This window comes from Gadus macrocephalus, chromosome 22, assembly GCF_031168955.1.
Source record: "Gadus macrocephalus chromosome 22, ASM3116895v1".
Taxonomy (NCBI): domain Eukaryota; kingdom Metazoa; phylum Chordata; class Actinopteri; order Gadiformes; family Gadidae; genus Gadus; species Gadus macrocephalus.
The window spans coordinates 11,035,962-11,052,548 of record NC_082403.1 but is presented as its reverse complement, the minus strand read 5'-3'; the positions used below and the strand labels follow the sequence as shown (position 1 = coordinate 11,052,548).

General features: G+C 44.1%; 2 protein-coding genes across 3 annotated transcripts; one reads left to right on the top strand and one right to left on the bottom strand.

The window, feature by feature from the left end:
- Nucleotides 1-824: 824 nt before the first annotated feature.
- On the bottom strand, nt 825-11,143 carry maco1a (macoilin 1a). The gene is made up of 11 exons (XM_060044369.1): nt 10,866-11,143; nt 9,760-9,901; nt 9,532-9,658; nt 8,965-9,088; nt 8,019-8,197; nt 6,940-7,513; nt 5,474-5,632; nt 4,812-4,994; nt 4,338-4,458; nt 3,899-4,073; nt 825-2,825 (listed from the first exon to the last, which is right to left on the bottom strand). Exons 1-11 carry the CDS (start codon nt 10,943-10,945, stop codon nt 2,623-2,625), a joined length of 2,067 nt encoding a protein of 688 aa, XP_059900352.1. The 5' UTR covers nt 10,946-11,143; the 3' UTR covers nt 825-2,622.
- srfbp1 (serum response factor binding protein 1) lies at nt 11,125-16,548 on the top strand. 2 transcript variants are annotated; one of them, XM_060044368.1, is made up of 6 exons: nt 11,125-11,263; nt 11,531-11,626; nt 11,826-11,939; nt 12,627-12,752; nt 13,619-14,038; nt 14,293-16,548. In XM_060044368.1, exons 2-6 carry the CDS (start codon nt 11,531-11,533, stop codon nt 16,129-16,131), a joined length of 2,595 nt encoding a protein of 864 aa, XP_059900351.1. In that variant the 5' UTR covers nt 11,125-11,263; the 3' UTR covers nt 16,132-16,548. The 2 variants fall into 2 exon arrangements, with proteins under 2 accessions (XP_059900351.1, XP_059900350.1); XM_060044367.1 differs by having other exon boundaries at nt 12,624-12,752.
- The last annotated feature ends 39 nt before the right edge of the window (nt 16,549-16,587 follow it).

Genomic DNA, 16,587 nt, shown 5'->3' with positions numbered 1-16,587 from the left:
GCTGTCAGTTAAACGCGTTGTTAACGGCGTTAACGCAAACCAATTTTAACGGAGTTAAAAAAAATATCGCGCGATTAACGCGTTTTTTTTTTCTTTGGCTCAAAACTAAGAAGCAGTAGCCTGACTGCTATGTTCAAGGCAGTATGTTTGTATGTTCATCGTTTAATTGCACTATAGGCTTTTTTTTGTATCGTCCTGTTTTGATCAGTATATGCCAATGTTATCAATAAAAAAAACATTTGCACAAGGCAAGCCGATGCACTTCTCCATGTTGATAAGTGCATTAAAATGAGAACAATTAATGGGACAACGAAATCAAGGGATATTTAGCATATAAAAAAATAATAGTCGTGAGTTAACTGGCATTAATGCGATTAATCGCGATTAACTATTTTAATCGCTTGACAGCACTAATATATATATATATATATATATATATATATATATATATATATAGAGAGAGAGAGAGAGAGAGAGAGAGAGGGAGAGAGAGAGAGAGAGAGAGAGAGAAACATTGGGCGACGCTTTGTAATGGGAAATGTCGCCATATATGGACGACCAATGAATACATCAATAAATAAAATATTGAATGCAAATAGTAAGTCAATAAGAATGCCACAAAGATAACATTTGCCTTCGTTTCCATGTTTTGTTTATGTAAACGAAGGGACGTAGTTGAAAGCTTCGGCTAGATGTTAAAGTTTAACTTTGGCCATAATAATGAACAGGACAAGAAACAAATGGTTTACATGAGTCTCAAAATTAACAAAATTAAAGGTAAGTGGGAATATTTTAAATAAAACAAATAAAACAGCTCACACGGCCACCAGCAAAACGTTCTTTAATTGTGACGCTCAGCGAGCGCCAGAGAGAAGACACAGGAACATCTTTTGGAAGAGACGAGACTCAACATGGTGGGACGATGCAGAGTTCAAATGAAGCACTTCTTATGCATACATCCCCTCATTCTTCTTCCAAATATTGTCAAAAACCACATCAAGAACTAAATTCACAATGTCATAGTAATCCACATAAATACTTGAGCGCACCGTCAGGGTGGGGGGTTGGGTAAACTCCGGCCCCGTGCGACACACTGTGACCGCCACGACCAGGGCAAACTACTCCCCATCAACACGAGTAATTCACAGTTCCCTCTGGCGAGGAGGAAGACGGCAACCCAGAGAGAAGCCGCTTAACGGAACCATAAAGTCTCTCGACAAATAAATAAATGCGAAGGGAAAAATAGACGAAGTGAACACTATGAATCCGTCTGGCTGCCTAAGCGCTGCACCATATTCACCTACGACCTCGTTAATACAACGAACACCATTCAAGAAGGTTGTAATGACAAAAAGAAAAACAGTACTCTTCTTTAAACATTGTACACACACTACACCAATTGAAAGTATGGATGTAAACCGATCCAAAGAAACACTTCAACACTTGGCACTTAATAACAGAAGTAGATAAATTAAAACATTCCTCAGCATTGCAATGTACATTGTCGTAAACAACTAAATGCCAGCTGTAGGGCTTGATTAGACAATCTGATTGGGTTGGTTATGCTTTGTAGAATCTAGGGGCAGGGTGGACACTTCCTCCTAATACTGTTACCATGGAAATACATTGTAGAAACGAAAACCACGCAAATGCTAGGGGGTGAGAACCAGAGCCTAGTGTGGGAATGAGAGTATGGTTCTACATCTTATAAAAGACAAATCGCAAGGCACTGTAAAACAGCAAGACGGTAACAGCCGGGTTACCCAGACATCATTAAATCCACAGAAGAATAATATGGCCTAACAGTTTCCAATTTGGTCCCAATGAGGGTGGATGAAGGGCATCATCATCAACAACATAAAAATAAATTCAAGATTGTTTGGCAGCGCCTAGTCAAATCTATGATAAGTCACCATCTACTTTTCTGGTATGGTATTTGACCTTTCCATTATGCACCAGGGGCATATGTGGTTCAACCTTCAAAAAAAACGTCTGAGGAACAAACAAAATGTCTACCTGTGCTATATCACAAGGTCAGTAACAAAAGTACATTTCTCGAGCGAGCTGAAACACATTCAGTACAAAACAAACGATCATTGATGATATTCAAAACATGAAAAGTACTTGTACATTCATCTATCCCAAAATAGTTTTGTTTTTTTACTTAACAGACACTTTTTTTTTACGCCCATTGCGGTGTGTTTTATCTAATTGATCAAGATCCCGTGGAAAAACCAAACCCAAATGACAGATGCAACACGGTCTTCTCTTTTCTTTTAACTTCTTGGTTGGCTTTTACCTAGATACATATCGGATCCTGTCATGGCTACATCCCAACAAACAATCAAACGCAGTAACAACAGCAGCCAAAATAATGTACGATAAAAAAAGAACATCAAAAATAAACACCTCGTTAGCAACGCCCTCTGGTTCTCAGAACCAGAACCCCAGTCCAGCTGAACCAGAAGAACCAGGAGCGAGCACGAGTTTGCGCGTACCAGTTTTCCAATGGAAACTGTATGTATGGTGACCAGAAAATCCTCAGGGACTGTCACACAAACATACGGAATTAAACAAGAGGGGAAACTAAATCCACAATTGTGTCCCCGGTCCCCTGGGGGTTCACTTCTTGAGGGGCTGGTAGACGGAGGCGTTGGGGTCCAGGGAGGAGGGGCTGCTGTCCATGAACTTGGAGGAGTAGTGGGGCGCAACGGGGCTGTGGTTCCCGCCGTCCGAAGAGTAGGACAGGCTGGGCATCACCGCCATCACCTCCGCAATCCGCTGCTTGAGGTCCGCTATCTCTTGCTCTCGCTGATGGAGCTGGCCTGGGTGAGGGAGAGACAGTTGGGTGAGGGGGAGTTTAAAAAGGTGCGTTCCACTTGAGACGCGTTGGGAGACAGAGTGTGTATGTGCTAGGTCAGGCGTTGTGTTCTTGAGCATGGCTTCAAGTTTAAACCACGCACAAAATCAGCCACAGTTTGAGAAACCCGTCTGCATCTAAATGGTACATGCGTCAAAAGCCTTTGCATGTCGAAATGCAGCCAATTATCGGCAATGCATATTAATTTTCAAAACTACAAACCAAGCTTGTTTCTTGATAGGTTTGCAGGATTTAGCTTTTCACCCAGCAACCAAAGACTATGTTCTTGTTTTTTTCTGTTAACAAAGAAACATGCAACAGTATTAATGAATATAATTATGGTGAAAATTCCATTTATGGACCCCATTTGTTTGATATTTCGCTTTATACAATACAAAATACTTGTGTTTTAGACTTGTTTTGTGAATAAAAGCCTTTGGTTTAAAGGGTAGTTTTTTGATACATCACTGCGTCCTCAATTCAATGTGTAAAAATACTTTGCATGTATAGCCAGAACAATGTGTACAGTAGGGTGAGTAAACCAAAAAAGGAAAACCATATGGTTTTACATATCAATAGCTGCGTTTCCATCTAAAAAGGTGATGCGAATCTTTAGAAAGTTCGCAAAAAAGTAATTCGAATTAGGTGCGTTTCCATCAAATGGTTGGCGCGGAATAGGGTGATGACGTTACACGTTGATATCGGCAGGGTTGCTATCTTCCATTTCCCATTTTGCGAATTTACTCTTTCGCATTTCTCAAAAACCACCTCAAGCGAGCGGATAAACCTTCTTGCGAATTAGAGGATTTTTATGCGAATTTTGGTGTTTCCATCACCGTTTACTGATTCGATACTTCAAAGTTCGCATAAAATCAGGGGGATGGAAACGCACCTATTAAGGGTCAAACAGTGTCCCCCTTTATATCATTACTCTTTCAGTCAGTCACTTCCAGCCCTCATCCGAGCATTGACAGCAGCGAGCGTTGCACCCAAAACCACTGCAACCCTTTGAAACTCCCTCATCCACATCTGAGCTACCTTGGGCTATCTCCAGCTGCCTCTTGGCGTCGCCCAGCGCTGAGAAGAGGTCCAGTTTGATTCGGGTCTCGGCGCTCAGGCTGTTCTCCAGGTGCTGGGTCTTCTCCTGCATGGCAGACAGCGCTGACATCAGGACCTCCGTGTCCTTCTCGTTCTCCTTGTACTTTCTCAGCTCCTGGGAGAGGTGGGGGAGAGTTGGATGCACCCGGTCAGACATGCGTGAGACCAAAAGGTAGAAATTGGTAAAAATATATAAATTAATTTGAATTCTTCTAAATACCTTTTGTACAGTCACGTTCAGATAAAGTTAGAAACTATTGAATTGTGGTATATTCATTCGACATGTTATTGTTCAAATTGGTAACAGTAAGGTAAGGGCTGAGGGTCATTAAGGTCAGGGTGAGGATTTGGGGAAAACCAAGTAAGACGCCAAACTAACCTGACACTTTCCGTCCAGATCCCTGATCTGCTCCTCCTTCAGCTTCACGTCCATGCCCATCTTCTTACACTCCGTCTCCAGGTCTCTGATGCGGCCGCGTAGGGAGTCGGTGCACTCCCCCCTGCAGGACACAGGCAGCACATGTCATGGTTATGGGGCCGTGGTGTTATTAGGACGACAATGCAAAATGCAACGACATGCTATTCAAATGAACACCACTCCACACCGCCGTTTCGCAGGATTTCAGCTTTTGCAAGGGTCCCGTTTACCCAAGCACTTTGAATCTCTATTCAAAAAACCAACTTCATTCACCCGATGGATGCACCGGTCCCTGAAACAGTTCCTTTGTCTAAACACCATACGCAAACCCTCTTCGAATTTGGAAGTAAAACTACCAAGTTTACCCAGACATAGATGTTGCTGATTGGATGATTGAAACCATGTGATCCTCATGTGAATGGCAGACGTGCGTACCTGGTGGCGGCGGCCAGTGCCACAGCCCGGGCGGCGGTGGCCTCCTCCACCTTCTTCCTCTTCCTCTCGTCCGCCAGCTGCTTCTCAGCCAGTGCCCGGGCCTCCTGCTCCGCCTTCAGACGCTTCTCCAGCTGGGAGATGGTCTGCTTGTCCTTCTGCTTGGCCTGCACCGCACTATGGAGCCTGGGTGGCCACACAGACACACACACACACACACACAGACACAACACACACAAACAGGGCTCAGCCGGGGAACTTGATTCTTCATGGGGCATTAATTCCATGTTATTGTCTGAGTGGTAATGAGGGTACATTTATCATACCTCAACAAGGATTTGAACATCGAAAACAGAAAGACCATTTGCTGATAACATACCTCAAATTAAATTAAGGTTTAGTTTATGTAAAAACCCTTGGCAGGGTGGTTAAAGGAGCGCATTAGTGTTTAATAATGCATCTTGATACCAAAGGGGAGTGAGGCTTTCATTCATAGTCTGTGGCCTTCCATTGTGTCAATCGAACAAATGATGGCAATAGATCGTCGACTTACAGGTCAGGCAACCGAAGGTTACATTTAAAAGAGCCAGTGATCTTCGTCCGGCACTCATCTGCTCACTTATTGGGCCCTGGCATCAGGCTCCATACATTCCAGCCGTCCTTACTTGTTCTGCAGCAGCTCATTGTCCTGGCGGAGCTGGCCCAGCTCGGAGCGCAGGCTGCGGTCCTGGCTGCTGAGGGAGGACAGCTGGCTGCGGAGCTCTGACTCCAGCTGCCGGCTGGCCTGCAGGTCCGCCTTCAGACGCTTCACGTCCTGCTCCAGCCTGGAAGGGGAGGCACAGGTCAGGGTGTTACAGGTTGGGTGAAGGAGTTCGAGGGATGAATGAGATTGAGAGATACAGAGAGGATGGATCAAGGTCCCAGTTGTGCCAAGTAAGGACAGGACAGGCCATGGACAGGTTGTGATTATTTCTTTCTTCAACATCGCCAAATGTCCAATCCAATACACAATCTATAATCAATGAGGCACGGAGCAGCATTTATCATTTACGGCACAACAGCTACTAAGTTAACAAATTGGAATAACTCCTCATCAAGCCTCTAACACAAAGACACCTACTTTCTGTGATGTAGTGTGAAATGACTTCATTTCACACAACATGATTAATTCCTCTTTTTGATTCACAGAAAATGCATTGATTAAAGTTTTTGCCAGAGAGATGAGGGTGGGTGGACTGCCTCACCGTTCTTGTACACATGGCACAGCTGGTAATTAGGGACCAACATACCTTACTGTTCTGCACAAACACGGCATACTCACGGGCCGCCCGCCCTGTCCGTCTGACCTAACCTACTAGCGAACGTGCTACTATCTTACCATACCAACACAAATGACTTGCATACTAGGGATGGGAATCTCTTGGTGCGTCACGATTCGATTCCGATTATGAGGTCAACGATTCGATTCTAAAGCGATTATCGATGCAACAATTTTCTTTATGTACACTTCCATGCGTGATTTTCAAAAATATATATAAACATCTGAGTTTGCTACTCAGTTTGCTAATCACTTCCTACTTTTGTGATGATCATTAAAGACATCAACTGATGAATTAACTTATCTAATATGTAATTACTAATTAGAGAGAAAGCTTGTGTCACAAATATGACTTTCTATGAACAATGCAATAATCAATGCAGCTTGCATTACAACACAATATGGAAGTATGTCAAAAATAGGTTTCAGTTCTATTTTATTTCTAATTTTTCTTTTCTATGACATCAAATAAAAAGCTGCTCTTGAATTAGAAGGAGTTCTTGTGTCGGGCTGTGAGTTTGCATGCATGCTATGTGTAGGCTGAATCACAATCGTGTCAAGACAAATGAGATTGGCCAATAGACACTGAAGTTCAAAAAAAAATAAAATTATCCCTCTCTGGTGAATACAATGTTGCAGCAGGCAAACAAATTAAAAATATATATTATTTTTTAAATACCGATTATTAATTTAGCTGCATCGAGACGGAATCGTTCTAGAGAGAATCGCAATGCATCAAAGAATCGATTATTTTTCCCAATCCTATTGCACACCATGGTAACGTACTACAAACACACCGTACTTCCAACGTACCGTACTAACGTGTCCGTCTTGCCCAGCTGGTTATTAGGGATGCAGTTCTCCACCGGGTCTTTGGGACTCTTCCCGCCTCCCTTCTGCTTCTTCTCGTTCTTACTGGAGGACGTGGAACCCGACGGCACGCTCCCATTGGACGAGCTGTGGCTTCGGGGGGAGGAGCTGGACCCGGCCCCACCCCCTCCGCCCAGATTTTTCGTGCTTTTCCCCGCTGTTGCAGCCACAGCCGTTGTTGTGGCCGTTTCCTCTTTGGGGATCTGAGTGGGGTCAGCGTGCGTGTGCTCCCCCACCAAGTCATTGTTCAGTCTCTTCCCCCCGATGTGGTTCTCCACAAAGTCCGTCTCCTGCACCCTGGAGTCTATTGTGTGCACGATGCTGTTGTTGTTGATCCCAACCGGGTGCTGTTTTTTACCCTCCCTCTCCTTCCCGTTGCTGTCCCGCCCTTTCTCCCGGTACTCCAGCTCCGGAAGCTGGGCGCTCTGGGAGCTCTTCTTCCCCGGCGGAGCGCCGTTCTGACACACAGGCGGCGTGGGCTCCACCTCCGTCACCGTCACCCCCTTGGATAGAGCCGCTGTAGGAGAGAGAAGCAGCGCAGCTTGTTTGGAGGTCCGGTAGCACACCCTCTCTCTCACCCCTTAGCCACATGAGAGCAGTGTGTTGTCACAATCAGGTCATCATACGTGCCCCGGTACCTGGCCTTAAGTATCTTAACACAAATTAGATATGTGGTTGTTGAACTATTGGGACGGAACAAGGCAGTGACTTCAGTCACACATCCCCATCTACGCAACGCCTCATCAATCAATCAATCAACCAATTATCCATATGCCCAACTAGTTCTGACTTATTGGCTATTCATATACCTGTTCGGACTGGCCATACACAACTACACAAATGACCCCCCCCCCCCCCCCCGTGTGTGTGTGTGTGTGTGTGTGTGTGTGTGTGTGTGTGTGTGTGTGTGTGTGTGTGTGTGTGTGTGTGTGTGTGTGTGTGTGTGTGTGTGTGTGTGTGTGTGTGTGTGTGTGTGTGTGTGTGTGTGTGTGTGTGTGTGTGTGTGTGTGTGTGTGTCTCACCTTCCTCGGCCTCCCTCTCCTGCCGCTGCAGCATCTGTTGCTCAGGAGGCAGTGCCTGCTGCAGCAGCTGCATGTAGAACTCGTTCTCCTTCTGCACCTCCTTCTGTTTGCGGAGGCGCATCTTGTAGCTGACGTAGCTCTTGAAACCGAAACCCAGCGTGACCACCGGGTACCCGATGCTGTGAGGGAAGGGAAAGAGCATACCGACCTGGGTCATTTCGCAATTACCGCCTTTTCCTCTTTTAAGCAGACAGTCGTTATTCTGTACCAAGAGTGGGCTGACCCAACAACATTGCAAGTACCGGTAATATTCATAACATGGCCGGATTATTTGAAACCAATTCCTGGATAGATCAATACGTCTCTAATGTATTCTCCGGAAGGGAGTCTTCATCTTCTATGTTCATGTGTACATTTTCGGAATAGACAAAATAATCAAGAGGTTAATTTCATCTCTTGGTGGGAGAAGTGGTTACCGTGTAGAAATACGATACCAAGCAGCACCGTTCACCGCCAGTCATTATGAAACAGAGTGGAAAAACCTGACTCACACAGAAAGATGTGGTCCATTATTTCACAATGACAGTGACATCACTGTTCCACTACACCACGTGTTTTGGTGCATACATTTGTCAAGGTTCAGTCTCTGATAAGTCATGTTTGTGCTGAGAACCTAAACGTTTGTTAACATATTTTCAATTTGAAGGTACTTGAGCAAATAGGATGCAAGCCAGTAAAGAGGCATGGAGGTATGCCTCTATGCGACAGTGGGGAAAGCCCTGACATGGGTAAAAAGGTCACATTTTTCACAGGATACCTTGGTTTGCGTGTTAACTTCACTCCAACATTTTGCTCTCTTCCACAATTTGCATAGGTCAGATGTGTTCATCTCTGCGGTTGCATGACTAAAACTGCCGAGAGCAGGTGCAGAAGTTAGGGTGGTTACCAGTGAGCAGCAAACGGACGACACAGGTCAACATGGAAGTTCTTCAGGTCTTTGAAGCGGATGGCGGCCTCGATGTACACAAAGAGTATCCATAGCGACACGGTGGGCAGACACACTCCTCGTTCTGGACAAAAACAATGGACAGGAAGAACATTGATTACTATCGATTTCCAATGTTAGTATATATCACCATGGAGATGCCTTCATTGATAAATATGACATTTGGTGGCCACTTTGGTCCAAAGCATCTTGAAATACCATTGGCCGCAGGGGGAATCGGTCCCGTCATCCTGGCAGTGTTGATTTTGTTCTATACCACTTGACCTACGCAACATTACTGGACATCAAGGACCAGGAGGTTGGGCCTCTAGCTAAGATAGGTCAGGTAGGTAGGATACAGAAATTGGGAATCACAACCAGAACCTAGATAATGAAGACCCTTGATACTACACTGCCCCAATACAGTAGTCCCTTATCTAGATAGGACCATTAGAATTTAGCATGGAGGTCACCTTGCGGAATGTCATTTCTATATTGAGAGAATGGCAGTGAGGGGAGGACACTGACCTGTGTGCCAGACATACTGGACCCATACGTAGGTGCTAGCGGCAAAGAACAGCCACTGGACGGGGATGAAGAGGAGGCAGATGATGTCGGACGTAAACGCTACACACACAAAGAACACCGAGAAGGCCTGAGGAGGAAACCAACAATTCAGAGACAATAGAAAATTAGTTATAAATGATTTCCTCCCCAAAATGGAACTAAACTGAAAGACACAAAGACATCTCTTACCAGCCCCTGGTATCTGAACGAGTCGTAGACACTTCTGATGAAAAGCCAGAAGGGCCACAGGTACTCAAACCTGAACTCCAGTACAAAGTCTGCTAGCAGCACCAACACCCACACTACCAGGAACTTCAGGTATAGGAAAGTACTGAGAAGAGAGCGAATGAACAATGGAACAGTCTGGATTAGACAGGGACAGACACAACAATTGCACTGTGAGTATTACAGCTTGTGAAGCTCTATAGAGTGTAGATGTAAACTTGCATCATATTTTCAAAAAGTAACATCAATATTGTGAAGGGGATTTGACTAAAGCACGTTACTTCGCTTGCAATGTGTATGAGTATGTGAATAGTGGTCCTATTTGAACAAGCAAGAGAAAATAGGAGTCAGGACCTATGGAAGAGCATGTATAGGCATGTCGCTCTAACATGCACAGCTGCTTTCACTTTTCTGGCTTGACATTCATTATAGAGCCCCGGGCTTACATTGACCCAATATTCACGCTGAAAAACCACCTATAATGTAGGCCTACTGTTGCAATGACATTATACAAAAGCCGAATAAGAGAGAATATTCCAGTTGGTATTGTGCCTGTTGCAGCGACAAAACCATGTTCAAATGTAAAATGATATATTTGTTGGAGGAGAAACATTGTTATACACGGTATTTAAACTACATGGTGTAGAAACCCCGAAGTCTATTAAAACGCGTGGACTGGAGATCCACCGTGCTCTGAAGCTCGTGCATTGTTCTCTCAATAACACACCGTGTGACCGTTGGGGTTTTAACCTCCCAGGTCTGATACAGAACGTCAGTTAAAAAAATTACCAGGCAAATCCTGACACCGGACAAAGCTCAATACCATAATAATTAATAATAATAAAATTGAGATGGCACGATATTGCCGTTGGTAAAATATCATGAATGAGATGATACGATGAATCCGGCCTGTAATACTGTAACGTAGAAGCATTCATTCAAGGTGTCCTACTGTCAATACAATCGCGGTAGCTCTTTGAACAAGACGGATGCTGCCATTGCTGTCTTTAGATTTCTTAAGGGGCGCCATTGTTATACAATAACATCCATCAAGCCCCCTTTTTGCGTACCTGCTATATATACCCTCGGTAATTCTGTTCCGTTTTAACGGCCGTCGGAGTTTGCTGCAGTCCGCATTGCGCCGCTTCATCCTCCCCCTGTTGATTCACCTCTGATACCGCTCTGGTAAATGCAACGGAAATGTTATACAGTCATGCTACTATGAGCGGTTCTTCAATTTTTACCCATTGTATTTGTTTTATGCACATGAAACAAAGAAATAAATAAAAACAGTCAGTGGAAGGCCCTCCCCCTTTCACGAAACAGTGCGTCGCATTCTGACGTGAAGCGTCACATACAACGTCATTGACGTCACATAAATGGCTGCCTCCACAACATAGGACCATGCATGCACCCGACGTTTATACCTTTATTTTCTAAATGCTTCTTTTAAACACGGGGATTTAAGGTTGGTATATTGCATCCTGTAAATAATATTGTTTTCTTACGGTATGCGAGGTTGTCGTTTCTCGTGTACAAACCATAAGGCCTTTACAAGTCCATGCCTGGCTCCACACGGCTCCCCCACGTTTAAAGTTACTGGAGAAAAACGAATTATTCAGCTAACTGAATAGTACAACACGTGATGACAACATTTATAGGTTTTGATGTGGATTGGTCATCAATTATGAATTTCATAGTGCTTTGTTTTTTGTTTACTGTCATATTTCCGCAGATGACATCAACCGAGGAGATAACGGTGATTGACGTGGGGGAAAAGGAGGGTGCCAAGATGTCACAGAATACAGAGATGAGTGAGAATGTTTTCAAGGTACACTCACTAAATTGTCTTCAAACGTATCCGAATTGAATACTGGTTTCTGATTCTACACTGCTATTTGTCTATACCAAGAGGACAATACGTACGTACATCTAGACTTTATATGCTGACGAAATTGGCCATCGATTATTCATTTCACAGTGCTTTCATTTTAAAATATCGTCATTTGTTTTCTGTCATAATCCTGCAGATTACATCAACAGAGGAGATAAAGCTGATTGACGTGGGGGAAAAAGAGTGTGAGAAGATATCACAGAATTCAGAGATGAGTGAGAATATTCCGGAGCAACAGGAAATTTCCAAGGTACACTCACTAAATTGTCTTCAAACGTATCCGAATAGAATGCTGGTTTCATTTATTGCTAGTGCTGGTATTTCAAACATTCGAGATGACAATGAAAAGTAATTAAAAATCAACAATGTAGTTTCATACCCAGTTTTCCGCTTTGGTGTCAGCATGTGAAGACGTAGGGCGACAAGTGATAATATGTTTCATACGGAGTGCAGGGTTTTCAAGTTATTGCCTGTGTAATTACATTATAGTTCAAACAAAAACATAAGGGTACCCACAAGCTTATGGCTGTGCGCTTATGAACCTCAGAGTCGCTCACTATCTTCCGAAAAAGACTCGAGACTCACCTGTTCAGAGTCCACCCCGACTCTGCATAGCCACCCTCCCCCTTCTGGCCACCATTGAACATTGTATTGTGTTGTGTTGTATTATAGTACTTAACTGTGTAGCAACTGCAGTTGCTGCTATCATTGCTGTAACACGGGGAATTGGTTAGCCTAGCGATTGTTGTATTTGCACTTGGTTCTATGAACATTCTTACTGTACCAACAGCGATATATTGTTGCACTTCTTATGACAAATGTACTTATAGTAAGTCGCTTTGGATAAAAGCGTCTGCTAAATGCCCTAAATGTAAATGTATGTTGAATGTTGTTCCGTTAGCCCTTTTCACATCACTGGTGGTTTTTATGACAGCAGACGTCCACAGAGGACTTGGCCGAGCAAGTGGTTCCTTGTGCTGAAGCAAGACAGGAAGAAGCAGAAGAAAATGTTCCAGAGACCGATCTGTTTACTGAGCGAGAGAGCGAGGAGAACACAGCTGAGGTATGGCCATGAGCAGCATTCTCTTTTCATGTAATTCGCAGCCTTGTTGTCTGCTGTATTGTTTTTCCTTGTTAGCATATTAAGAAGGTCAACAGATTGGATGTTTTAAGAAAGAATATTTTAGTGAGGAGCTACTCCCAGACATCACTGTGTAAATAGTTATGATGTGAAGCCCATCTGTTTCCATTTTAAAATAATCACTTTTTTTCTCTTTGTTGTGCAATGTTTGTTAAATAAATTGTTATAACTAGGGATGTGAATAACTCTTCAACTCTTCAAATAATTTTTCATGGTCGAATAATCAGTGGATGGTATGAACGAATAATCAATTATTCGATGTGTGCCGACATTCACAAATGCAGCCATCGGCAAGAAATTCCTTAATATCTTAAACGCAAATAAACAAATACCTGCTAAGTAGTTCCAGTCAAATTGTCTGTTCAGCCTTCAAAACGAGAGCTGGCTAATTGTGTAAAATGAATTAAACTGTAATCAGACGTGGTTATATGCTCTAGACCCTATAGTATCGATTGTTCCAGGAATTAGTCAAAGGCCTCAGGCGTTACCAGGGAAACAAAGTTATGGCTTGTGAAAAACTTTATATTTGGATTGTAAAACGCATGAAAATATAAATGAATGGTCTTCATTTATTTTCTTTGGCAAGTAACCATGGTATAAGCGGGATAATGCCCTTCAAGGTGTCCAACATTAGTTCCGTCCGTTAATTCTTGTTTATTTGAATGGGAAAAAAAATTAACGGTCCAAATGTTAAAAACCGACTTTGCCCCTCGGGAACGAATAATCCGATTTTCTGTCCCATCCCTAGTTTTAACAATAGTTCATCACTATGCATTCTGTTTCCATTGACTCTTTCCAAGGAAAAGCTAGAGGAAGAAGTGTCAACTGAGGAAAAGCAGGTGGAGAAGGAGGCTGAGGAGGAGGAGGAGGAGGACGACGAAAACGACGACGACGGCAGTGGTGAAAAGGATGTTGATGATGGTGAAGAGGAGACGGAGAAAGAGCCCAAGGCCACGCAGGGAAAAAATAAAATGGCTTTGCGTGAACCAAAGAAGGATAACACTTCGCGGATGAACCTCAACAACGAGGTGGTATTGATGAGGAAGGAGGTGAGCAGGGTAAGGGGGCTGCTCATCAGGAAGCTGACGCGACAGATTGCTGCTCTGAAGAAGAAGAAGGGAAAAGAGAACGAGGTGCAAAAGAACCAGAGGAGAGCCGAACGAATGGTGGAAGAGATCCATGAGATGAAGGCCCTTAAACCAGACGTGGTAGGTTCTGCTTTTATCCATTCCTGTAGCTTCACCCAGGGATGGACGTTGCCTTGCTCTCCTGTACATCAGGCTCAAACGTTGTCGTTACACTTAGGGTAGCAACTCATCGTGGGTCACACTGGAAAAAGATTGCGATGAGAACATATACCTTAAATGTATAGCAATTGAAGGTTATAATGTTATTTCAATTATTAACTTTTTATAATGATGTCAAGATGACTTTAATGTGAGTGATCTTTTTTGTCTGATAGGTGACCAAGATAGCCTTGCAGCAGGAGATCCAATTTGATGTGGTTTGTAGAAACCCAGCCTCTTCGGTTACCGACCGAGCCATTGCCAGAATAGCCAGCCACCCTCAGTTCAGCAAGAGGATTGCGACTATTAAATTAGCTGTGAAAGCTTTCAGGGAGGAAAGGTCCAAAAAAGGAAGGGGTAAACCTAAGATTGCAGATGCTGATGAACTAACGCAAAGAAAGAAAATGGAGGAGGAAGAGGAGAGTAAAGAACAGGAAATGGGTGGCTGTGAGGAGAAGGAAGAAATAGGGGGCGACGGTTCTGAAGTGACCACTACTCAAAACAGAGACTTGTCTGGGGTTTCAGGGAGCCGAAAAATTGGTAAGGTTACCGAGCCCTTGAAAAAAGGAATGCCGAGAAACCGCAAATCTGCAGTGAATAAAACACAACAGAGTAAAGTTATGGAAAGGAAGACGAATCAAACTACTGCAAAAGAAAAGACTTTGGCCATGGAAGACGACACCGGAAAGAGTTGCTTGGAAAAATGCAAGGTAGTCTTTCACATAAAGTCGCCACCACCATCGGAGGGCGCTAAAGCCATGGACGATGCCAGCCACATGGTTGTGAAAATTGACACACATAGTAAGGTCACCGAGAAGAAGAGAGAGGTCACCATCTCAAAGCAGCCCACCGCATCATTAGAGGGAGCAGGTGAAGAGGAGTCAGACGATGACGCCATAGAAGTGTCACTACACAAGGGTTCATCACTGTCAAAGAGTGACCTGAAAGTGCACCAAGGAGTGGAGGACAAAGACGACGACGACGATGATGATGATGATGATGATGATGATGATGATGATGATGATGAGGACGACGACAGTGATTTGCAGTCTGATGAGGATGAGGAGTCCAACAGTATGAGGTCACCAGAGAGTGACACTGGCTCTGAGGTGGAAACGTCGACCAAGTACTCTGAGGCCAAGGATCTTAAGAAACCACTGAGCAAAGTGGGGTACAAACGACCAAATCTTAAGCCTGACCTTGAATCAAATCAGAAAATGTCAGGTGACGACGACGACGACGACGAGAGCGACATAGAGTCCTCTGACGAGGAAGCACCAAAGGAGTACTTTGACGACAGCACAGAGGAGCGTTTCCACAAGAGGTCCTCTCAGTCGGAGAGTGATGGCGACGATGACTTCTTCTTAGGAAAAGTGAGCAAGTTCAAAAAGAAGAAGAAGAAAACGAAGAGCGGGGTGAAGGACACCCCTTCAGAACCAGAGAGCCCTGCCGAGCTGGAGCCACGTCCCAGTGACTCCCAAGGGTCCAAGTTTACATCTGTCTTCTGCCAGTCCCTTTCCCGGTCAGAGAGCGGTGATGGTGATGGTGATGGGGGCAGACAGGGGTTCGGTGGCAGAGGCAGAGGAGATAGATTCGGTGGCAGTCGGGGAATGAGGGACGGTAGAGGTCGGGGGATGAGAGGCGGTGGCCGTGGGGGGATGAGAGGTGCTGGCCGTGGTGGATTTGACAGCAGGCCTCCCAGGTTCAATTCCCGGGAGAGAGGGGACACCGGAGAATCCGATTTCAGCAACGCGAAACGTGACTTTAAAAGTAGACCTTTCGGATCCAACAACCGGGGAAGGGACTTCACTGCGAGAGGAAGGGAAAGGGAAAGTGGAGGTGGTCGCGGAAGGGGCCGTGGTTCCAGACTACCAGATCGCAGTGGTGCAGGTTTTAATTCCAATCAGCCAGAAGGGCAGTCCCTGCATCCATCATGGGAAGCCAGCAAGAAGAGGAAAGAGCAAGGACAAATCCAGGCTTTCCAGGGGAAGAAGATTAGGTTTGATGATGATTAAAGGTGTCGTCAATTATCTTGTCCTTGTGGTGTAATTTTGATTCAACAACTAGTTTACTATGAAATATTTAGGATGTCACTTGGTAAATGGCCTGGTATTCTTTTGTGGTTAAATTAAAGGAAAAGGCACAGCCCCACGTGGTCGATAAAGCCTAAAAATTATACTCGTTATTCTTTACACTTTTCTTTTTTGTGTTCCCAATGTTAAATTGGCATGATTGAACCTTCAACCAAAACCTTTGAAAAAATACTGTGAAAACAGTAGTAGGCTACCTGTTCTATAAGTAAGATAAATAAAGTTTACCATCTTACCACCGACATTGGCCTACATGCATTGCTACGTTTATTCGTATGGCTATAATAGATTTTTTTTGGTATAAAAAAATATTGTAATGTTTCTAATAAAATGTTCTCGTTATTTGAGTGTTTTATGATGTCATCTCATCATTGTCATGTA

Bases quoted from the DNA above. Each gene is read 5' to 3' on its own strand.
- maco1a (XM_060044369.1), bottom strand. From the start codon at position 10,945: ATGAAGCGGCGCAATGCGGACTGCAGCAAACTCCGACGGCCGTTAAAA. The intron at 9,902-10,865 runs GTACGCAAAAAG...CTCTCTTCTCAG, and splicing joins ACCGAGGGTATATATAGCAG to TACTTTCCTATACCTGAAGT. The intron at 9,089-9,531 runs GTCAGTGTCCTC...GTTTTTGTCCAG, and splicing joins CCAGTATGTCTGGCACACAG to AACGAGGAGTGTGTCTGCCC.
- srfbp1 (XM_060044367.1), top strand. From the start codon at position 11,531: ATGACATCAACCGAGGAGATAACGGTGATTGACGTGGGGGAAAAGGAG. The intron at 12,753-13,618 runs GTATGGCCATGA...CTGTTTCCATTG, and splicing joins GCGAGGAGAACACAGCTGAG to ACTCTTTCCAAGGAAAAGCT. The intron at 14,039-14,292 runs GTAGGTTCTGCT...TTTGTCTGATAG, and splicing joins AGGCCCTTAAACCAGACGTG to GTGACCAAGATAGCCTTGCA.